This window comes from Stegodyphus dumicola, chromosome 3 (genome assembly GCF_044657685.1).
Source record: "Stegodyphus dumicola isolate Sdum_Otavi_A_Nest chromosome 3, ASM4465768v1".
In the NCBI taxonomy this organism is placed as follows: domain Eukaryota; kingdom Metazoa; phylum Arthropoda; class Arachnida; order Araneae; family Eresidae; genus Stegodyphus; species Stegodyphus dumicola.
The window spans coordinates 256460531-256486766 of NC_140770.1; the positions used below are offsets into that span (position 1 = coordinate 256460531).

General features: G+C 31.2%; 1 protein-coding gene across 3 annotated transcripts in view; it reads right to left on the reverse strand.

Annotated features, from left to right (window-relative positions):
• The window catches only part of LOC118191553 (CCR4-NOT transcription complex subunit 3-like), a 126663-nt gene extending 118371 nt beyond the window's left edge, over window positions 1-8292 (reverse strand). Inside the window, exons 1-2 of one of the 3 annotated variants that reach the window (XM_035362351.2) lie at window positions 7908-8292; window positions 4645-4712 (exon numbers count right to left, since the gene is read on the reverse strand). In XM_035362351.2, coding sequence (XP_035218242.1) covers window positions 4645-4712; window positions 7908-7932 — 93 coding nt within the window. In that variant the 5' untranslated portion in view covers window positions 7933-8292. The remainder of the gene's footprint in view (window positions 1-4644; window positions 4713-7907) is intronic. The other 2 variants (XM_035362350.2, XM_035362349.2) reach the window with 2 other exon arrangements.
• Window positions 8293-26236: the final 17944 nt, after the last annotated feature.

Genomic DNA, 26236 nt, shown 5'->3' on the forward strand with positions numbered 1-26236 from the left:
ACTTGCAGGTGGCAGAAACTAATTGTAAGCAGCAGGAACCAGCAAAAATTGGCAATAACTAGCAGAAATTAATAATAGTGTTTAAAATGTAGGGCTTTTTTGTATTATATGACAAGCATCCAAAACAATATTCTACAAAAAGATAAATGTGCCAACTTTGCCTACAAAGCCATCACAAAATTAAATGCATTCTTATCTCTTATAACAATGCTATTCTTTTCAATGTACAGATGATGTATCAATTAGCAATCCTTACTAATTTAATAAACTACATTGAATAAATAAAAACTGCATGTATAGTATTAATGAAAAAAATTAAATATTACTCCAACCACCATTCTAATAATGGAAAAAGAGCAAATTTATTAAATTTAGTTTACTTATTCACTTATTTTTTAAAATGTATGCTTAGAAATTAATTGTTAACAATAAAAAATAGAAGGCAACACTTTCTTTAGGCAGACATGCCTTGCCTGTTTTGTAATAATTCATAACTGAATAAACAAAAAGGCAAATGAATAAATCAACAAAATATAAAAATCAGTCATCATTGATTTATGACTGTCTCCTAAGCTGCAGGTTAATTAACTGCAACTGATTCAGCAATAATATTTCAGAGACAGCTTCATATTTAGAGAACAATTTTTATAAACAGAAAGTTTGAATGTAATTCATTGATATTTCCTAATGTTATTATGTGTACAGCTGATAAGACAACTGACTGAATTTAGAATTTTTATACCCAGCCAAAAATGAATAATAATTATTTTTTGGGGGCTAATAACAATAATAGAATGATTATAGAAGATATCAACTTTTGACATATCAAATCAGTGATTAAAACAAATCCAGAGGACAAAGACATCTTTGACATCTGATTCTTTTACAGTAATAATATTCCATCTTTTGTTAGAAGCATCACTATGTATGATTAGCTTTCAAGATTAAATTACACACCTTTTTTTAAAGGAAATACTGGTGGGATATCCTAGCACATTTTCAATAAATACTAAATAACTAATACCTACTGTATTGAATGGCTACTATAAACACTAAATTGCTAATACTGTGTGGAAAAGACAAAAAATACAATGCACAGATTAAAATGGTTGGAGCCACATATATAACAGCCCCAATTTTATTAATGTGTTTCATACTAAAACTGAATATACCAGTATAAATAACATAAGCACAATATATTTAATTCTGAAAATTTAGAAAAAAATGGTAATTGTACATAAATAAGGAAGGCAGCAATAACAAAAAGAGAAAAGATATACAAGCAACGTAAAAATGCTTTTAATAGATCATAAAGCAAAATAGCATAAATAAAGAAAATTATGAAGAAAATTAATTTGTTGAAACTTTGGAGCATTCTGTTCTTACTCTTCTTATGCAAATACAAAATAGTGTTATCTTTTAAAAATATTTCAGAAATCACCACAGGTAAAGTGCTCCAGTTAAACAGCTGCCCAAATATAAATAAACTGTAAATGGCCCATTTTCAGATTTTGCTTACATATGCTGTCCCAGAAGAAAATTCAAGATAAATTAATATTTAAAATTCTAAAAATTTAGCAAATGAATAAAAATAATTTGTCTTCCAGTTCATGTCAAGTCTGTTACCTTGAGATTATTTTACCCACAATTAGTTTGTATATCTGCTTGGGGGCAACACATACTCAGAGTAGTCAAACTTAGCTTGACTAGTTTATCTATGTCACTAAATATGTACTGCCCCTTTTAGACAAATTTTCAAACTAATTTTGAGTAAAATAATATCAAGGTAACGGACTTGACATGAAGTGAAAGACAAATTATTTTTCTATTGACTGTTAAAGAAAAAACTTATGTAATTAATTTTATCATGAACATAACACACTAATAGTTCATATTTAAAATAATTAAACTTCTTTATTTAAAAAAATAAATTAGGTTACAAAACAAAGAAAATGAATAACATGAAACTTGAAAGGGACAGGCATTTTTGCCTATGGTCACACATTTTAGATTTATATCTAAAAGATTGATTTTTTTAATATTTTGAATTGCAGAAATATATTTATAGTCATCTTTATGCAATGCATTGCTCAAATTAAACTTTAAACATAATTTATCTTGAATTTTCTTTCTTTTCTCCTGGGACAGCATATGTAACCAAATTTAAAAATAGACCAAACATAAGATGAAATACAGACAGCACCAGGTGGAAAATTCTGGCAAGCCACTTAAAATCATTTGTGAGAAATCACAAATACTTGAAAATCATAATATGGATAATAAAGGATTAATTGAAGTGATGGATGATATCATAATTATCTGAGAAATAAAACACTTTTAAAAGCTGGAGAAACCCATCATTATTTACACAGGATAAGATCCAAAATTATGACTTTTATTTTGGTTGAACTATGATTAACATTAATGGTTGATCACAATCTTAAAGATGTTTATGACAAGAAGTTAAAAGCAGTTTTACTTGCTTAATAACTTAGTAGGATTTACCAAAAGAACATGAGATCTAAATTATCAAATTATGGGAAGAAACTGCTAGGATATTACTTCATGACAAAATCTTTTGTACTTTTCATCATAACTTTTCAAATAAAATCAGCTCCCCCCCTTTTTTACACATACTTCTCTAATAAAGTCTTATAGAATGTTGCAGCTTTTACATAGTAGTTTAGTTTAAAGAAAATACTTGAAAATGAAGATGTTGCAACACTTGTTTGCAATTGATGATGATGACATTGCCTGTAAGTACTGCTGTGCTTGAAAGAATATTCCTGAACTTTTCATTTATTCACAACAATTTAAAAACTCTTTGGGTTTTGGAACAGTCATGAAATTGGTCTTTTGCTTCATTTCAAAGAAAAAGCTACACTCAACATGATGAGTAAAAATGCTGCTATATATCTTTGAAAAAAATATTATCAACACTGCAGCTGAATATGCTTAATATTGATATTTACTTCTATTACTTATTGCAATTTTAAAGAGTTTTTAGTTATTTTATGAGCTTCTGGCAATTACTGCCACTTCTATGGCAGTAACTAGTTTATGCCAAGACAGTTTAAGCATCTTGACAGAAGCTTTTCATTTATATTCATACAGTTTTTTCCTGCATCAATGTGAATGAATTCTTTCATGAGAGCTATATGCGCAAGTTTTTTTTTTCAAAATATAACAGCTGCCATACGCAGATGCTTTCGCTTCTATTTTGACAACATTAAGGCCCATTTCCATCGAAAACTAGTTATTTACCCTCAATATGTTGTGCAGTTATGTTGGTACCTCTCTTTCTAAATTTTTGGTAGGTCACCAAATATAGCTGAAATTCAGGATTTACAGAATTACTTTGTAAATATTTATAGCAAGGCATATTTCTTCCTATATGAATAATACAGAAACAATAATTTAAAACTTCTGACAAGGTCATTCCTCATTAACTTCCTGTAAGGCACAGTAAATTTTGTTATGCTAATATGTGGATGTTATACTTTTTCAATACATGCAGTAAAACCTATTTCCATTTTATTTATGATTCCTTCTTACAATAAAACCTTTAGAATTCTGATTTAATTGTTTACAAATTTAGGTGACTTGATTTTATTAATATTACTTGCTTTCTCAATATATCAAATACAAAATTTGTAATTTACTACAAAACATAAACAAAAAACAGCTTTTTTTATTTGTTAACATACACATTTTATAAAATTGGCTGGCACAATAAATTTAATGCCTATGTTACATATAACTTGTTAGTGAAGTTCACAATTTTATCAATCACATTATTATATTTTCTAAAAGTAAAAAATGTCTTCCAAAATGATCTTTGTACTCAGTTTTTGCCCTGATAATACTTTTACAATAATCTTTTTTTAGTTATTTTTAAAAATATTGCAAATTCTTTTCCCCCTTTTCACTTGCTGTATTTTTAATTTAAGTACACATTATCTTTATTATCATCACTAGTAAAGTCATAATGAAATAAGAATATTTCAGACTGACTACCATGATTATGCAATTTTACATTCTTGTCTAGTTTTCATCATTATAAATAAAACAAATTTCTTTTGCTTGCTACAATTTTCATTTGACAATCTCATTTGATCATCATTCTAAGTGCATAGATACTGTTTGAAATTATAATAAAACATAACACAAAAAGAAAACATATATACTCACACAACAGTTCAAAAGTGTAACAAAATTGATGATCACAACCTTACGTGACAATTTCAAATTACTAAACAGACCAAGATAATTACTGTTGCATTAGAATTATAAGTGAGATTTGATTGAAGAATTACGAGCAGTGATCCACAGTTTCAATGCTGCAAAACTGAATTTAGGTAGAAAAAGTACATGGCTAGTGTATTTCTTACAATAGCAAGCTATAAAAGTTATCATTTTTCTGGGGGGAGGAAGAGCACAAAACCATGCCACTAAAAAAACAAATATATAACATTGATACAAGAGTAATTTTTATGAATGTATTACTTACACCAATAAATCATACCAGCTATAATATAAGTGATACAAACAATATTTACAATTGATTTTAATATTTAATCTATATACATAATAAAAACTACTTGCCTGACATTTCTGAACAAACTGCATAATTAAAATCATTACCTTCTGCCAGATGTCTTCAAATGTCTCAACACCTTCACTGACTTTCTTCAAACACCTTTCGATTTCTCCTAGTTTGAAAGTTGAACAAACACTAAATATTGTTTCAAAAAATGTTCACTCAAGATAAAAAATTCATATTGGAACAAAGTGCAAATATAAAAAGGACTTTTTTCTCAAAAAATTATGACACAAGTAATGATAATTTCAGCGTATATGGACATAGACAATATGGTAAATTGAGAAAAACTAAAAATCAATGATGATAAAAATAAAATAAAAATCCTTTTATAAAGGAGCATTTCAAATCAAATAATCCCTAACATCTCTGATAATATAGTAAAATATTAATAATTAATAAATTATACTAAAAGAACTTTAAGCACAATGCCAACAAAACATTTTTTTTTATTTGTTAATAAAATCTACCCTTCTTTCTAAATTATTTGCACATATTTCTGTAATTACGTATAAAACTGAAATTACATTGTTTTTTGCTGGAGTAAAGCTTGATGAGCATTATTTAAAAACTCGCTGTAAACAACATGCTGCTTTCGCATGTAAACAACATGCAACTGTCTTACTGTAAACAACACGCTGCTTTTGCATGTAAACAACATGCTGCTTTCCTCTGCTCCTATCCAAATGATGATTTCTAAAGTAGATTTAAAAGAATAAACAAAAAGAAACTGACTTTACAGTATAATAAATTTTAGAATTATTGCCTCAAGACAATGAATTATGAACTGCAGCAAATCTTAAGGAATAATAAAGATATATTTTATTTTTATATTTTGGTTGTAATATCTATTCTAGTCAACAATACTGTAGCTGTAAAGCAAGTATCTTATAGGTATTAGAGTATAATTTTTAAGTATTAATAGCTTACCTCAACAAACACATAATCAATAATTAGAGAAAAAATTAAATAAATCGCAAAAAAGGAAATAATTAAAAAAATATCAAATCACAAATGAACATACCCAAATGAACAAAGTTTCAAGACATATGCATTAAATAATTAATAACGAAAATTTTAAAGCCTTTTTGCATTTAAAAATGAGGTAAATAAAAAGATTTAAAAAAATTATATTGAACAGCCATGCTATGCAGTCCTATTAACATTTGTTTATGTGACACATACGGATCTAGAATTTCATACATCTTAAAATTTTAAGTTATAAATCAAGTAATCAGATTTAATTGTATCACATTTGGCCAAGTGTAGTTTCTTTTACATGCAATGTTTTATATATATATGATAATATTTTAAAAACTTACACTTTTTTTATGCACAAATTTTTCCATTATGTAAAAAATAATGGAATACATTTCTACCACTTCCAACACTCCTTAGAGTCATTTTAAGTTTTTTTGTGTTCATGGAAAGTAAAATTATATATATATATTTATATAAACAAACATTGGTTATAAACCCATAAGGTAAAAATTCTACCTATGTTTTACTGAATATGAAAACAACTTATTGTAATTACATTACTGACATGAGGCTAATAAATGTCCTTTTTGATAACAGAAGTAGAAGCTCATAGAAAATTAAAATCATTTTCCATTAATAAAATCTGAATTCCTTTGCTATTTCAAATGATTACTAAAATATATTTATAAAACCTAAAAATAGCAATTTCAGCTGATTTTTAGAACTATATGACAAAGACTTGCATCATATACATGCATCAGAAATTATAGCAGTGTTATTTGGATTAAGGATATTTTTGTTAATTAATATTAATTTAAAATTTATAATAAGAGAAACCAAAGGTTCAGCAGAAATCATAATTTTAAGAATGACTAAATAAATCCCATTTACATATAAAGAAATTTTCATAAAACTTAAAATTACATTCATGACATTCCTTACAATGTTATAAGTTCTGTCATCTAGGTGAAATGTTCTATTTCAACTACAATACACCATATGGTTTTGATCCTTATACATGGAAAAAGTTTTTACTATTTTTAAATGCAGAGATAAGTAATTCTTGGCCTTAACACATGCTAAAATATTATTCATCTGTTAATAAAGATGCAAATATCAGAAGTTAACAATTAGTAACATGCAAAACACAAAACGTAACATTATCAAACAATTTGGCATGAAATTTTAAACAATGATTATCAAAAATCATGATGCATCATATGATTTCACAACTTTTACTGTACTTCAGTATTTATGCTATACTTTAATCGTAAACTAACTAATAATTTTCATTAAATCTATTCCTGAAGATAGTTCCATAATGCCTTCAAAATACTCCTAATAACTAATACCTAAAACAAATTCATATTTCAGTTTTCTGGCACGAAGATCAAATATAAATTCCAAAACATTGAAAACTATTACGTACACAAGTTTAAAAAAAAAAAAAAATGTGATCATAGACATGCAGACGCTTTCTTTTCTTTCCCAAAATTATATTTATTACACAACTTTCAAAAATACTTTTTAAAGATCATAAAGAATGGATGTACGCTTATGAGTTCAACTGCAGTTCATACACATGAACTGTCAAAAATAGAATTAAATATTTAAAAAAGAGTAAACCATAATTATTTAATGATGCTGCTACAGTTCAACTCATATTCACAAGAAAGTTCACAGAAAATTATCACTATTTAAAGCTAACTCAGATCTTAGGCATGAAATAGTACATACTCAGTATATCTATATAATCACATGTCTAATAGCAGTTTTCAAGGTTAATTATGTAAATGGTAACTTTACATACTATTCTCATTTAATAATAATACAAACTTCATGTTATATAACAAACACGTGGATATAAACACAGCTTTTGGAAGTACTTTGATGTACCCATGCAAATCCCAAAAAATAAATTTTCTTGCCTTTAAAATAAAAATTCCAAGTCTGAGGAGATTATAAAAAAATCAGCACTATCTGAATAAAATGATCGGTATTAAACTGTAACTACCTCTATTAAATGACTAAATGATTGTTTCGTCATAGAAAATGAAAAGAAAATTAAAGTACTACGCTTTCTCTCTCCGAAAGAATCAAGATTAACACTTGATATGGTTTATTTTCATTACAAATATTGCAAAACAGTTGACTGAAGTCTTATAATTTATTAAAGTACACATATTTAATCTTTAACATTTAGAAAAAATGTTGAAAGCACTGCTTATATGATTGTCATAATGATCTTTAAACCTTGTTTATATTAGACCCCATTTTCAAAATTGCTGCAGGTCAACAACGAAGTTATTTTGATAAGTCAACAAACCTTGTAATTTCCTCCGATCGGCCATGGCTATGAGTAGGCATGTAGAAACGTCAGTAACATAGTAACCTAAAAATAAAATGTTCTTCAGAGTGATAAAAATACTATAATTCTACTTTACAGAGATTTTACACAGCTTTGTTCGCAACCAAAATGGCTACTCTCAACTAGCAACAGACGGTCGTGTTTGATGTATCAATGCGCAATTTAAATGTCACTTTTTATAAATAACCTGCGATAGAACGATATTAAAAACATAGGATGAGTTTCTAAGCAACAAAATGAACCCCCTTGAAGAATTTTCAAAATGTTTAATGGCAGAATGTTTATTTGATATTTACTCTACTCGGATTAACACAGTTGTGAAAAGTCATACATCGTTGTTTTGGTCGCTGGATAGACAGCTTCATTTGCTTACATGTCCAGTGATCAGACATTCGAAAAGCCTGTTTGTGTTTTGTATCGTATTCCAAAACATGATTAATTTTTCAAACACACAGAACATTATAGTAATATATATTATGATACATCGAATGGAAAGTGTTAAATATGAATGAAAAAAAGCGGTAACTTGATACTCAAATTTTGACTTTTATAATTCTTTGAATCTTCTTGATGTCCATGGGTTTCCTTTTTTTTTTTTTTTTTTTTTCTTTTTTTTTTACGCATTAAAAGATTAAATAAGAATATATTTGAAAAGCTTCATAAGTTTTATACTAAATAATGAAAGACCAAACAAAAAACTTTGCACGGGAAACTATAAAGTAATTGATGTTCTGAATTGTTTTCCTTCCATAAATATTTTTCTGTATCAATGTATTTTTAAGACTTTCAATATCTAAAATATTGCAGTAAGAAATGCCAATTAATAAAAAGAACGAAATTTATATTAGTTGATAAATACATGATTTAATGCCCGAATATAAGAAAGTTTTTTTTTTTTTTTTTTTTTTTTTTTTTTTTGGTACGCTGGAGTGCTAAATTCTCAAATTAATCAGAAAATGACTGATTTATAAGTAGATGCCAAAAATATTTTTTTGATACTTAGGAAGTGTATATACATATACATATACATATACATGTGTACTTTAAAATTATTAGATATATATATTTCTTGTGTATCCTGTTTAGAAAAGACTAAAAGAGTTGCCTGATGATCCATCAGCTTTGTCGTTAGGAAATTCTTACCAACGATGATCAAATGGAATTCGTTTAGAACATATAAATGTGTACTTACAATGATTTTATTTTGAGGAAAAAAGTTTGTGTTGACAGCAACAGAAAAAAGTAATAACAATGATGTCTCCAGTTATGATACTGAGACTCTGTATTCTACTAATTTTTAAGTTTTGAAAATTTGAGTTTTAAGAAAAATGTATTAGGCTTATGTTAGTGCACTGCTAATTTTAATGTTGTAGAATAAAGTATTTCAAAGCTACAATATCCATAAATAAATCTTAGAGTTCAGAGAATCAGTTAGTATCCCGAAAAATTACTGAATTCTTCCTATAAGTCCAACCATGCCAAATTAAAAGGTAACATCAGCGAATATCTGTTCCGTATTAAACAGCCTACCAACATTCTGTCTACCTCCATGCAAAATTGGCCACGGAAAATAATAAAATTATTCGCGCTACGTTTCACAGTAAGATGGGAGCAAATGAGGCTATCTGGAAGCTTGGAAATTTTCTGATGCGCTGATGGCCATATTGCCAGCTCATCATCTCATATACATGATTGAAATATTAATCATAATTGTAGGATTCATGCAACAAAAACAACAAACTGATTGGATGAAAAATATTTGACGGCACCTCCTCCCAACAAAAAAATGACGTAAATTAATGGTAACCGTACTAAATCCATTGTCTGAACCTCATCGTCATTATCTAATCAAAAATTCATAACCGTTGGATCTAGTTCTTTCCTTCCCTAGCATAAACAATGAATTTTCATGCAAGGCAGCCACTGTTCGCTAAGATAAAGACCTTTAAATGGGTGCCCCGACATCTTGATGAAGGCTGCATTCTTCACGATATAAGCTGAACTTCATAAGAGGACCATTAACCTCGGTGCTAGAGGTTGAAGAGACACACCTGTCTCTCTGCAAACCATTTCAAATTTGCAAAAAGGTGCATCTTTCTTGCACGTTCCGCCGGTCAGATCAGTTCCATCCGCTCGTATAAACATTAGTCAAAATCTCATAGAGATAGTTGGTTGTTCTGAATTATCACATTTTTCTGACTGCAACATCAGAGCAGGTGCCGAAATTTATCATGGAGAGACGCGCAAGATTGCGTTTGTTGTTGTATCGGCCTTGGATAGCTAGTAGATGACAGTATGACTTTGCTCAGTCCCGTCTCAATTTTGAAAAAGAATATTTTAAAGGAGGGGGCTTGTCCAACAATTTCCGATCCCTCTTTCTCTATCACCAAGCCATTCAAGAGGACTTTAAGCTTGCCTTATTTTTTAAGTGCTCCATGCCTTAAAGACACTATACATTTTCATGTATCCACGCATTCTGCGGAATTCAAAACTTGGTCTAAAACTAACCACGATACCGAACAAGAAGACAATAGGCCCTAATTCAGTGCTATAAGCACAGAAACTACCTCTAAAAATAAACTGTCGCGCCAAGCCATTCCTACTACGAAGATAACTAAGATGAAAGTCTTCAAACTATGCAAGTTCTAAGATCTAAATTATTTCAGATCTAAGTTAGAAGCATATTTAAATTGAGAAAAATTTCTTTCGGAAATTATGCAGAATTTTCTGATTGTTTGTTCTCTCAGTTTCAGCATTCGGCATAAATGCTGTATTTCTGGAGTATTTTCGAGTGTGCGCGCGATAGCAAGATTACGTATGCGCGTATCACACGCGAGTTTCATTAGACGTGGAGATACAGGTTTCGTAATCAACCGCCCTTTCATGGAAGGCCATAGCTGAACGGTATCAACCAGTATCAGCCGTAAAAATGCAAGTACAAGCTATATAAATACTTTAGTTTTTCTAAAACATTTTCTCGGTTCTTAAGAAATAATTTCAAGTAAATGTTTTTAGCCAATTTATAAAGTCGACAATATGCTGCAGATTTTTTTTTTTGGCGTGCAGATATTCAGAAATTACAAAATATGCTTATATTCCTCCTTAAGTTTTAAAAGTATGGATTCGGCCACAAGGTACAATCTTGCAAAACAAACACAAAAAGGGGGGCAATTCTATATCTCCCGTTCTACTTGTTAAAAATAAATTCATAATTACATATTCTCCACTTGCCAACATATAGTGGTAGTTTTTATTTGAAAAAGAAACTGTGATGTCATATTTGTGTATATGTAATAGTTCGTCTTCGGTGTTTTTGAATAAACGTTGTACAGAATAACGCTTTCTGTTAGTTACCTTAAATTCGATCCAGTTTGATTTATTAGAGACTTATATATATTTTTATGGTGGCTCCTTCCTGGTGTTATTACGAATCGGAATAATCGACAGACGAAACGTTTGAAAATGGAGAGAGTTCTTGAAAATTTGAAAAAGGAACGATATTTTTGTAAGGCAGTTTATGAGTAAACTGTTTATCAAAATCGGAATTAATTTAGCGATTTTGGATGTTTCACTAAAGGAAAAAAATTTAAATAAGCGAGGATTTGTATGAAGAATTAATTAAAAAAATCAACAACAAAAGCTTAGATTTAGAAAAATCTAAACAAAAGTAACTTCAAAAGAGACTGAAAAGGAAGTTAGGCTTAAGAATACGGGGATAAAAATGCTATGTGGAGAGGAAGAATGCAACAATTTTTGAAAAAGAATTCGGAACTTTCTAAATCTGAATACTTGAGAACGAAATTGCGAAAGTCGCACTTGCTTAAGAAATAAAAACAGTGAAGTTACCACTACCGCAAATCGGGACTTATTACGGAGATTTGTGTAAATGGTTGGACTTTTGGAACCAGTTCGAAAATACAATTCACAATAAAATCCTTACTTAGCGGTAATGCTTTAGCTGCCATTTCCTTTTTCGCTTTAAGTAACCACAATTATGATTATAGAAATACTGAAAGAACGTTTTGGAAGACAAGATGTAATCACCATTTCGCATATAAATAAATTATTATCTCTTTAAACAGTAGGGAGCATTTCAAACGCTAAAGTCCTGCGTAAATTGTAAGATGAATGCGAAGTCAACAGCAGAAGTTTAAAATTGTTAAATGTTACATCTGGAAGTTATGGAAATATTCTCTGTCCTATAATTTTGCAAAAATTTCCAGATGAATTCAATTTAGAATTTAATCGAAGTCGAAAAATGAAAGCAGGATTTGATATAAAGCAACTTACAGAATTCGTATAAAAGGTAGTTTATTCAGAGAAGCTGCAATTTTAATGAACTGTGCGAAAACCAATCAGAAACAATGCATTCGTCAACATGACCAATTTACGAAAGCGTATCCGACTTATAAAGCGAAAATTCCTCTGCTTAAGCTTTGTCAACTATTGGATACAAATGTATATTTTGTGATAAAGGCGACCATACAAAACACAAATACAAGAAGTGAACTTCGAAGAGAAACGCAACTTTTTGAAACGTACCAGAAGATGTTTTTCTGTGTTTTGGAAGTAAACACATGGCAATCAGTTGTAAGAACAAACAATTTTCCTGCAGAAATTGTCGTGGTAAACATCATGAAAGTGTTTGTGTAAATCCTCGAGTCAGCAGCTATCTTCAGTGTAAAAAGTAAGGAAACCGAAACATCGGAGGAAATTGTTCAAAATTCTTCTACTAAAGCAGGATCTACTATTATGATTTAGACGGTGTATACTGTGGCTGAGGGTAGAAATAAAAACTTTATTGCTAGGTGTCTTCTTGACAACATTATTCAAAATTCTTCTGTTAATGTTAACGGAAGAATTTTGAAATCTTATTGTTCAAATCTCTGCAATCCGAGATGATATATCAAGAAAATTAAAATTACTAGTAAAAGGAGAAACTAGTTTAAATCTACATTAAGCATCATTTAAAGAAATTTGAAAATATCTGTCTCAGAACTATAAAAATGTTAGAAAACTTCATGTATGTTAACTACTTTATTTGCGGATCAGATAAGAATAAAGAGACTGTATAGATATATAATGAAGCTAATGATATAAGGAAAAAAGGCATCAGTGACTTTGACCAAATGGAATTCTAATTCGGATACAGTGGCGTAGCTAGGGTGGGGCAAGGGGGGACATCTGTCCCCGGGCGCAGCATCCAGGGGGCGCCAAATTAATGCTACGAAATCTTTTAAAGAAATGTTTTCCATTCTTGGCACACAGGAAAGGGGCGCAAATTCTTCAGTTGACCCCGGCCGCTGGAAACTCTAGCTACGCCCCTGTTCGGATACTTTAAAAACTAACATAAATCAGATAAAAATTTCATCAGTTTTAAACTGCCCGATTGTGATTCCCTCCCTCAAAGATTCTTGGATTTCAGAAGGATACTAATAACCATATCTTCTGTTTAAATGCTCAAGACGTTATCGATTTCATCATGTCACATGATCAAACAAAGCACTCTTATAAGAATTATATATTACATATTATTCGGATTTTAAATTAGACAGAACTGCCAATTTCTTACTGAATCTTAGCAATTTGAATAATTTTAACTCAGTCTTACTAAATAGCTTTTTTAGTCTTGATTCTTACGTGAGAAAATACGAAACCCTTTCACATCTATTAATTATTGTTAATTGATCAGAAGTTAATTTGTTTCCCTTGAAAAGTCAACTAACTTGCGATCAATCAACAATAATTACTTGGTTTGTTGGTTGCATTTCCGCTTTTAATTATTCCATTTTAATAATTCAATTTTATATATACTAATGAGTAAACTTGTTTCAATATAATTCTAACAAACATTGTTTTCAAAGGAGATAATACATTTAATAATCTATTAAAATAAATTATATATATAGATACACTTATGTACATAATACAAATAAAACATTGAACCCGAAAACATATTTTCTACTATAGTAGAAGAAATATCGAAAAACATATTTCTATATTTTCTACATGTGGGTGAAGACAAAATGGTTTTAAGATGTTTCACTGTCTCTGGGATGGAAAATATAGTTGTAACAAAAAATAATATAGATGAGTATAATTATATAAATAGTTTTCACGAAAAATTGAAAGCATATGCAAGAAAACTACGCTCAAGTTCCATATACATTCAAGTTCTATTAATTCAAAACACATTCAAGTTCTATCAGGATGCGATCCTAAACATACAACTTTGAATGCTCGCTTTTGGTTATTCTGTAACTGTCCTGAAGTTGTCAAAACTCCTCCATATTCTTTCGACATAAATCCGATCGAACATATATGGAGTGATCTGGAGAAGAATAGGAAAATAGGAAAAATTTCTTTGGAAAGCACATCCTACGTAGAAATGGTACAAAACAAAACATTCTTACACGAAGAAAAAAAAAAAAAAGTTGAATCTATGGCCGAAGTGTATGAAAAGTGTAATTTTTAGCTAAAGGGTATCCAACAAAATATTCAATGTCCTGCTATTTTCATGTTTTTATTAAATGCAAACTGTTTGTTCAAAGTATCCGAATACTTATGACAGTTCATTTCCAGAAGTTGAGTTTTCTTTTTAGTCCAAAGGGGCATTGTCCCTGAAGGACTATTGTTTTCGTTTTACCATTTTGCGTTGGTTCACTATAAATGTCCGTTGAACTTTTCAAACTGTTTCCACCAAATGTTAGAGTCCTGCATTATATTTGAAGAAATTAAATAATGAAAAATCTGCAGAAATGTATGCATATTTCTCGCACTGTGATAAAACAACGGTACATAGAGCCATCGGATTTTGAATGACGTAATTCTACTGCGAATATGGCCATCTGGAAGCCCAAATTTGGAATTTGTTTTATTATAAATTTCAGATGTTGTAAAACTTTAAAACGAATTTTTGAGTAACAAACTCAACTAGTTAAAAGCGAGCCATGGCAACACTCTACAGAGGGAAAAAAACCTTTTTATCTCCAGCGCGCCGCGGAACTGTGTCTCGGAAATTCCAAAGATATGCTCAAATTTAAAAGTATTTTGCGATATTGCTCTTGAACTGAATTTTATGGTTTAAGTGCGAAGAACGTGATATTTAATAAATAAAGATAATAGACAAAATGTTAAAAAAACGCCCATTTGGACGTAATTTAAAATCTGAAAACCATTCAGATTTTATTTTTTCTTTCTTTTTTTCATCAAAAACACTTCGAATATTTTTTTCCACAACAATCAGGTTTAAAAAAAGGTGGCTAATAATATACGTGGAAAAAATATCATTATTAATTATTTCCCTATTAATTAGTTATTTCCCTAGTATATAACAAATGATATTTGCAAATAAAACTGGAAAATACAAGTGTCCGAAACAAGTGTGAGCTACTGTATATTTATACTGATCGAAAAATCTAAATTTAACGTCTCAGAGGCAGGGAAATATTTCGAAATCCTAACGCTTCTACCACAGTGCTTAACAGGAGTCAACAGGCCTTTTAGATTCAATGCTTCATTCGGCTTTCGTCAGACATTAATTCGTTCATTGGACCCAAATATACTAAATTTAGACTCTCTGCAAATGTAACGGTGGTCCAATACACGCGTCACGTTTGCTCGCAAATGAGGCAACAACCGCCCTCTCTCGGAGAAAGAAAAGAACTCAGTTGAACGAATGACGCGTCTAATATTAGCCGACAATTCTAAAAAAAATATATTAGAGTTCGGCAGTGGATGGATTTTAGTGGATAAAAAAAGAATGGACTTCGAAAGAAACAGTAGGTTTTCAAGGGAGCCCTTTAGATGGTAAGTGAATATTTCACTTATCCTGTTAAAGAAATTAGTTTTAAACACGTTAAAAGTTGATAAAATGAAGCATGGCGCCCGAACAGGGACTGTCAATAACTGCTGTTTTTCCTTAAATTAACTATTGAAATTGTGGGAATTGATATCAGTGATATAGATAATATATATGCATAAATAATTAGCGAATTACTGATCACTGGTAAATTACTGAATATAAAAAAATGACAGAAGAAATCGATACAATGAAAAAAAAAAAAAAAAAAAAAAAAAACACGCGCGAGGAAAGTAATTAGCCGAATCGAAACTGAATTATTAAACCAGAAATAAACGCAGAGGAACTAGAAATTCCTTTAGAACTGTGAAAAATCAAACGAATTAAAACGAACAGATGTCGATGCAGAAAAATTAATAAGCATAAAGGATCTAGACCAGGAATTAAACATTGTTGACGAATATCGCGAAAATATAACTACATTTAAATACAAAGCAAAAAAAAAAAAAAAATCGAAAGAAATTAATATAGAACAACAACAACTAAGTGTGTTAAAAAGCATTGAACAGTTAGGTGAAAATATGATAGAAAATGTTAAAATTGAAAATCAAAATGTAAAACTTCCTAAACTTACTGTTCCGAAGTTTTATGGCGAGAGTTGTGAATGGCTTTACATTTGGGAACACTTTTTCAACGGCCATACACTAAAATAAAACGCTTGAGGCCATGTAAATTTAGCTCTCCGAAATCTTTTTTAGGTAGTATTGCTTATAACACTGACGGTTTTGATGAAACCGAAGAAAATTATGAAACTTCAGTAAAACGTCTCGCAGAAAGATTTGGATATAATGATGTGTTGATAAACGCACATACAGATAATTACTGAAAATAAGATCTTTAAAGGATTCTAATGATATTCAAAACTTTATTATTAGTTATTCAATTAACGTACCTTCTCGATGTTATGTCCGGAGTCAAAGTTCGCTCTATCGCCAGAAAGACACAGCAAACTGAGTGAAACCAGACATATTACGAAACGCACAGCTACAGAACTAAAGAATATGAGTTCGCGTGTGGGAAGAACTCCGTTTATTTTCTGCGGCTCTTCTGATCATAAGGTCTACAGCGTGTAACCAAGCATCTTTGTGGCCCCACTGAGTGAAAAAGAGATAAATGCAAAATGAAAGGAATATTGTTACGAAATGTACAGGCGCGGTAAGATAGCTTCCCCGCAAAGCAATTTTAGGGTTGCCATAAAATGCCAAAAGAAAGCAGGGTTGCCACATTTGGCAAGAAATCGCCCAATTGGCGACATTGGACGACAAAATTGGCGATATACCATGGACGGATGGAGAACCTTCTGGAATGAATTCTTACCGGTTTAGCCCAGAATGTTCTCGAACACAAGCCGAAAGCTACTATATAAACCCTGCTGGTCCGCAGTCAGTTAGTGTGTGTGCCTCGTCTAGCGAGCTGATAGTCAGTCACTGAGCGAGTGTCTCCAAATCTAGCGCCGAGTGCATCGCGAATTAGTGCATCGCCGAGTTTTGTCTTAGACTGTGCTCAGTCGAGAGCTATACCCTTGTGTATCATCGAGTGCATCGCGAGTTGTAGCGTGAAGAGTCTCGAGAGAACGTGGAGTTCCGAGAACGACCAAGCAGAGTCGAGAGCTGTACTCTAGTGCTTTGCCGTGAAGCTCTCTCCACCGTGATAGCCTGATAACCTGAAGGCTGTGTCGCTGATTGTGTCAGCGTGTTTATAGTAGTTCATCGACGACTGTAACGTGATTTTGGTGCTGCCATGATTAGTACTGGCTAAATAAAGTGTGTTTCAATACTTCATCAAGTGTCGTCGTTATTCACTCCAAATCTACGAACCTCGTACGAACGTGAAGAAAGAAAATAACGTCACAACAACTGGTGTCAGCAGAATAATAATAATAAAAAAAAATAAAAAAAAAGTGACAATATGTTATTGCTGTTTGCATCCACGATACCTCAGCACTAATTGCACTTCTAGAATAAGATGCGAATTATGCAAACAAAGGCATGCCACCATAATGTGCTTTAAAAAAGAAAAAGGCAAAATTAAAGAAGAAGAAATTGAAAATAATGCTTTAACAAACACTACGCCTTGCAAACTTTAATTGTCAATGTTTTCAGAAATGATGGAGCATATAGGAATAATCCTAGATACCGGAAGTAGCAAATTATGCATTAGTGTACGTTTTGCAGAGATATTAAAAAACTAAAATTTTTAGTTCAGAAAAGTGTGTACATGGGCTTTCTGGAGATATTAAAAAAAAGAGGAAATCATAAGAATTATGTAATTAATTCAAGTAATCCAGAAACAGGATTCACGTGTGAAATGGAAGTTGCGAGCAATAATAATAATAATAATAATAATAATAATAATAATAATAATAATAATAATAAGAAGAATAAAAACATATATTAGCATATTCCAAAACTGGAGGATAGGGACTGCATAAAGAAATTGAAAAAATTACTTGAAAATTATTCAATTGAAATACATATGCTTATAGGGGGCAGATTATGCCGGAAAACTCTTTACAGCGGAAATGTAACACGTAATGGAGAGTTTTCTTAGCAATGAGTATACACCTTCCGCAGACACTATTAGGGAGAACGACGGTGAAGGAAAAGAATTTTAATGAAGTTCTTTTTATTCCTATATGACACATTAGTGAAAGAAAAATTTGTGATCTGGGTCTCTTGACTCTACCGGAATAACTGTACCATCCTAAACAAAACAAGAAATAGAAACAGCTACAGAAAATTGTTTTATCTGTACCTTAGAAACGGACGACACGGGAAGGCAGCAAGTATCACTTCCATGGCCTGAAATTCATCCTGAGTTGCCAGATAATAGAATCTGTGCAGAAAGGCGGCTGAAGTCTTGCGTGAGAACCCTTCAGACTAAAAATTCCTTAGAAGTCTATGAAACTGTTTTAAAGGATTGGTTAGAAGAGGGCATAATTGAACCTGTTGATAATTTAGAGGCAGAAAAGATTAAAGGGCATCATCATCTGCTGCATAAAACAGTTTTTCGTAAAAATTCGACTAGTGTTCGATGCATCTGAGAAAAATTCGGTATCCCTAAATGGTTGCCTGGAAAAAAAGTCCAAATTACTATCTTGAATTAATCCCAAAAATTTTGACAAAATTTCGAAAAGGGTGGGGTAATTCCCGATATAAGAAAACCCTTACTGCAACTAGATTTGAACCCAACAGATAGAGATTTTCTCCGGTTCAAATGGTAGGAAAAAGAACATCCTGAAAAATTTATTATATATTGACACCGAAGGGTTGTATTCGGCGTAAACGCCACCACCATTTTATTCACTGCCACGATTAACTACTATTTGGAAAATGTACCAAAACAGCATCATGAAATAGCTTCAAAGCTAAAGAGAGCCATGTATGTGGATGACTATGTAGCGAGTGTGAAATCAATTGGAGAGTTGAACTCATTTATCAAGGGATCTAAAGAAATAATGGCTACTGCAAAATTTGACTTGACAGAATGGAAAAATAACAGACGTATGAATGAAACTTCAGTTCTAAATGCTTCTGATGAAGATTTAAAGAAGTTGTGTCAGTATTGGGATTGAAAAGGGGATTTGACGATGCTTTGAATTACCACATAAAAGATGAAGAAAATCATTTATTGAGCATAATCAAAATTAAGATCTGTAAACTGACAACAAACAAAGTTCTATGTAAGTAACCAGTTTTATTTCCTGTATTTGGTTACATCGTTCTCCTCGACAAAAAATTTAAGAAAAATTTAGGAATGAAAATGAAACCAATGCCATTCTTCAACTCTTCTACCTATGCTTATCACATCTTTTTATTCTTCAACTGCACGATCGACAACATTCGGAAACAGATCCATTTATTCGACTGGGATGAGGGTTCTTTACCCAGGCGCCCACAAAAACCTGAACTTCGTTCACGCAACGGGTTACATCGTTTCGAAAGATCTGCCGCGCTGTAGGAAGTCACTAATGTCAGATGTAACTGTGTCATATATCATGCATTTTATTTATTCTACTCCCGTTGTAACTTGGCTTGCATTTAGGGATATAAACGACGGTTTCCTTAAAATCAAAAGAATTTACTGCAAAAATTGTGGTTATTTTCATAAAACAAGTCGCAGAGTTTATTTTATATAGAGCTCGGGTGCGCTTTTGCTTCATCTATAATTTTTCTTAGAAACTCAGAAATACCGGAGACGGGTTTCTGCTCAATTTAAGTTCTTAGCCCAGTTTATCCGCTTTCGGTTAATCGGGAGCTGACTGTAGTTACTATCGCAGCGATTGAAGTAACCTCTAAAGCTACCTTGGCACCTGCCAAACAGTCCAGTCCCGTATGATGCCCTACTATACGTAACGAAATAGCTATGCTAACTGACAACAAACATCTATGACATGCTATGATCAGTTCTTTCGAAGAACTGGAACTTTTTAAGAATTGATTTAACATTCATAGTAAAATATATATATATATCTATATAGTACTACAAAAAAAATTTTTTTTTCCTTTAGTTATTTTTTATTCTTAATTTTATTCTATGAAGCATTTTTCTTTATTTCTTCTTATTAATAGAAATATTACTCATGGACTTTTCGTATATTTGTTTGTTTAAATTAACAAAAAATATTATAAATGATATTTTATAATATACTCTAGCAAAGGTATTAAATTCTTACAAAAAGCTATTTTTAGAAATCCTAATCATCTAAAGATTATTTTTACCCCACGCAATTTGGGCTCATATTTCTTACTGCTGAAATAATATCAAAATAACAAAATGTGGTAAGATCAGACAACGGCAAATGACGCATTTCCTCTATTTTTGGATGTATAATTAGAGCGATCCTTTTCTGTTTCATTATCATGGTTTAATGCGGAGGGGGGGGGATTGAAAGCAACAGGAAACGTACGGTCTTATCTCAGGAAATAATAATAATAAAAAAAAAAAAACCATTTTAAGCATTTTATTTTATTCTTATTTTGCTGTTCATTTTGCAGGTGTACCTATTAAAGCGGAGGAAGTGAAAAGAATACATTTAACGTATTGAAACTATCAATAAAATTCACCAATACTTTTGCTAAAAGGTTACTGAAATTTCAGTTTTACTTAAATCTTTTACCTTAGCGTTTTAAAACTGCTTTCAAAATCGTTTTACGTTTTTTCACAAACAAACTATATAGAAATCACGTTTCTGTATATCTAAGCAACCTGTCCCAAACAATAAATTTGGAAATCTTATTGCAAAGCACTGTGTCTGGTGCTGCCATCTACCGATGAATTTAGGATTTAAAAAGCTTCAGGGTTCCAGTTTTTAACAAAATCATTCGATTATTTCTTAGAATAACAACAGTTTTCTAAGCAACTACTGAATTGAGATGTTTCCTCCAGATTTTATAAGTTTTTTTTAAATGCACGAGAAGCTTCTTCTAATTTCTCGAGTTTTCTGGAAAGTAAAAGAGTACAATTACGCGATATCTATTTATTAAATGTGCACGCTCCTGTATTTTTAATTTATTTGGCGTAGCTTTCTCTTCAAATAAGTCTCGTGCTGCATTGCACGGGAATATAAAACAATTTTAATATCAATTCTGTTAAAAACAGAAAACTAGATAAATACAAAAACCGTAACAATAAATTAAAAATATCGCAACTCATCTGGAACTTGATGAACAACTCATCTGAACATTGGGAACTGATTACGATTTCGTTCAAAAGGTGAGCAAAATGCGGGCTAGTCTCCGGCTGCAGGAAGGCCCTGCTTTCCATTGCAATGCACTTATGGCAATGCTTTTTCCAACCAAAATGGCAACAGTTGTCAATGATTCATCGACTATTGGTCCCCATGTTTAATTTCTTTTCCATCAGAGAGTTAAAAACATTTCATGATCTTTTTAAAGTAAACATTTTATATATCAAAAGATAAGTATATACATAAAATAAAAATTATGTAAAACAAGATTCTAACTTGAATTTACTATAGCTTCTTTAAGTCATTTATTTAATTTGGTTCCCCTTTTTATTGTAAAAACAACAACATGCTTATAATAAAGCTTTCTAAAGTGCATCATTTCAGAATTAATCTTTATCATATCCTTACGTTAAGTTACGCTAATGACGTTACGTTACTCTAGACCCTTACGTTACTCTAATGATGCAGAAATAAGAGGAACAGGAAAGCAATGTCATATATTTACTTCCTTGTACAAAGTAAAGGAAGTACTGTAGTCACGAAAAATTACGGGTACTATATTTCAATGAATATATCCATTTTGACTACTAACGAATGCAATTTAACGATGTTTTTGCTTGACACCTGTACGTAAGGACAGAATAAAGGATTCTCCCCCCGAACGGTTCATAAAACTGATTTAAAATGGATTCAGAAGAGATTTTTTCGTGGCGTCTGTACGTATCTCGCATAACTCAAAAACGAATAGCCTCAGGACGTTGAAGTTTTTTATGTGGGACTGCTATAACATGTAGATATGCAACTCCCTTTTTGGTTGCAATCGGCCGCACCAAAAGTATATAAATATATATTCATTTTGTTACTCGTCTCAGTGAGCTCAGTTTCTTTATTCTCATATGTTTGTTAAATTGTGCACTTTTTGCTTTAAAAATGAGTGAATAATGTTGTTCTTATGTTCTGGTTAAGGTTTTTATCCTTTAGTTAACCTACATGTTAAAGGTGTAGAACTATCAACAATTTAAAAGTTGTTTAAGTGCGGCTAAGCCTGATTTTTTTTTAACCATAGCCGCCATCTTTGTTTACATTTGAAACTTAGCAAAATAGTGGATTTGTTACCAATCTAGAGAAACTAAGCTTCACAACAACAAAGTAACGCCTTCTTTTAATATTGCGAATTAAATTATGCTTAATCTATTCTGGATTATCATTTATGTTATTAAATTATTCCATATAATAACTCAGCATAGCGTCCACAACAAATTAAGTCAGTTTTTACGACTTCAGTGTGTTTTTGCCGAGTGAGACCAAAAGTAAACTTTCAGGTTTGTTTAGCGAAAAATTGGCGTGCTTACCTGCGAGCCGAATTGCTTGTTTTTGCGTAGAAACTGTAATTTTAATTGTAAAAATATTTTTCAAAATTGTTTTAACTGTATTTGGTGCTTAATATTTTTCTTTATATATATATATAATATTATATAGAATAACTGTATTTGGTGTTTTATATTTTTCTTTATATATATAGTATATAATATGTACAGAATACTGTATTTGGTGTTTTATATATTTATCTCTTACAATTTTTAATATAGATATTGTGAGTTATGCATTTTTGCCTTGTCGCGAAGAGAGAACTGAATTAATTGAATGAGAAATAAACCTCTAATGAAATTCGAGGAAATACGTTTAAATGAAATGCAGGAAAAAATGCGCATAATTTAATATTCCGTACAAGGAAGTCATTTGGTGTACACATCAGATTTGTTCATCAAATTAAAATAAATAATTTCACAATCTACTTTTATTTTGAGTCAATGATATAATCAGATCTTTTTTCTACTTTTTTTGGCGGTTTAAAAAGATGCAGGTAATGCAAATGTAGAACAAAAATGGTTTTCGGAGGGGAAAAGGTGAGTTCGTTTTGGACTTCTACTACATTTCGAAATTTTTTTAATTAAAGAAAGTTGCAAGGATTCGAATAAATGATGATCAGAAGATGCGATTGAGGTGATTAACGTGAGAGAGGTAACGCTTCTTATCCCAATTTTTTGATTTTATTCAGTCTTTTCTTCTGAGTACATTGTCATGCTGCAGAATGATGATTTTTGTATTATCAAGTGCTGGATATATTTTAGTCAAAGCTGCTTGTTTTTCTAAATACAACTGTTGATAGTAAAGGTCTTATGTTATGGTATGGCCTGTTTCCAGCACATCAAAATGGATTATACCCCGAGTATTCTCCCCCAGTCTGCCAATAATACTTGTTGTAGTTGTTGTCATGTCCGTATTTCATGAAAGATTTCATGAAAGATACTCCATATAGAGATTGGATTCTAATTTGCACCCCAGTTTTGAGAGAGAGCACTCCGTTAGGGGGGGGTTCCGGGAGTATTCGAACCCGGACCATTCGGTACCGCAGTAGGATGTATATTTCTTTTTTGCATTTAATAAATATCGTCTGCTCTGCCGGGGAGGCTTGGTAGCTAGTGGTTAACTCCTGCTGAGTTAGTAACCAATTCTGCATGGATATATCAAGTATACCTGGGTCAGAAACCAACTCAGCGGTTTACCTCCCCTAGTCACTATACCGACGCCAATAGTACTTTTGTAGGGTATGAGCTTAGTTTTCTGTGTCATGTCGTTGCAACAACAAAGTGTGTCTCCAGGCAGCCTCCACAAGTTCTGGCTTACTGCCACAACAAACGATCAACGACACTATTGCCAGCTTGCCTCGCTGATGTCAAGTATGCATTTAAGCTAGAGGGTATCATACCCATTATTAGAGTGATATTTCCATGCACATTTTCCCCATTTGGTCGCGAAAGACTAAACGGGTCTTTCGTGATGTGATGTAATACATAATGTTTTTGGATGTATTTATTGTTTGCTGAGTGATGTAGTAATACCATACCAACCTCTTGGATCATTTTCACATATTTTTTTTTTGTTTTATTGCGTGGGTGTTTTTTTTTTTTTTTTTTTTTTGTTTTTTTGTTGCTTATTTTTTGAGCGGGAATGAAATTAAAAAAAACATTAGGATTTCCTAGGTGAGAAGCTTGATATATTTTTATCAGAAATATTGAACATTTAAGGGTAAAGACGTTTGTTAGAAAAAGTTGTTAGCTATACCTAGAAGAAATATCACCACACAGGTTTTATTTTGCATTTTCCTGTCAGAATTTGATGGCATGTTTGTAGTAACTAAAGTGGAAGAAACTGCTTCTTCTTTGTTTATTTTATAGCTCTCATGATAGCACCATTGGTGATTGAGTGAAAAATCGATTAACCTGGTAGAACTATAGAATTATTCTTGGCTCGTAAGACGATTTGAACTTTTCGACGATTTGAGCTTTTCCAGAGATAAGGATATCCCAGAGAACAAATAAATGGAGGAAACTTTCCAGAAATTATTAAAGTAGTCATTAAAATATCTTCAATATGTTTATAGGAGGTGACTTAGGAATCTAGCCACTTAACTTTACAATTTGAGGGGAAATTTGTGAATGTAATCCAGCTGCTTTAACAAAAGAAAAAGGTACATAAAATAGAGTAAAACTGACAACATCTATCAAATTTTGAGAAGAAACTTTCCTAATAATCATACGAAAGAAAATTCTGATGAAATTTCGAAGAAGTGGCTGGAAAATTTCTCATTTTGGTATGGATATGTCAGGAATTTTATCGAACAGGTTAACTAAAACTGTATTTTTAAGGATTTAAAAATGCTGACCTGTTCGATCATAGCCTATCTTCAAATCTGTAACTGTGGTGAGGCATCATTTTATTAAAAAATCATGGATATTTCTTTATTTTTTTATAATTTCTTGTTAACTATTTTGATAATGTAAATGTACAGAAAATAAATCCTTTAAATCGGTTAGTCTAAGGTTGAATAATTTTAATCTGACTTCTGCAAAAACTGTGGCTGCTGTAGATTTAAATCTAAGCAGGTTGAAATGCTGAGACTTGGTTTCACTTTCGCTTTGAGATACTTATTTCCTTTAAAAAATCTGTCGTTTATGAAGAGATGCGCTTTTATAGCACGAGGAATAAAATCCATCTCTCTCAAAGGCTATACAGCCTGCAACATAAAGCGGTATTTATCTATTTTTTTTTTAAGTTCTGCGCTCCTAGCGTATAGAATTTTCCAGCTAAATAGTTTTCATTCATTCGCCTCATTTCAGTTATTTTAATAAATTAAACAGAAAACAACTGCTGGGTTAAAACTGCTTAATACTTTTATTAATGATTATAAATACGTGTAGAAAAGTATCATAATTAAAATACTCTGTATTTACAAGTTTATTGAAGACTATGTATTACAGAACTGAAAATCGAGGTATAGTACTATAAATTATTATAACAACTTACTTTTGAAATCAGAATGTTTTTTGGAAACTTTTCGTAAAAAAATATATACGTGCAAAAATTCACTTTCATTTCTTTAATTCTTGATAAGACATATAAAGCGTTTTTGGTTTTATATCGAGTCAGTCCATAAGTTCGTGCGCATTAAGATTATGCGTGGAATTCACTATGACGCATTTACTAAAACAATACAATTTTGAACCTGTTGAAACCTGTCATCGTTTAACTAACATATTACTTAGTTCATCACCAACTTTCGGAAATATTGAACGAATTTTAGTACCCATAGAAGATGAATATAGATAATCAGTACAAACGTGCTGTGTTACATTTTTTATTTTCGGTGTGGTGAATCTGCCAGGTTTGCAGCGA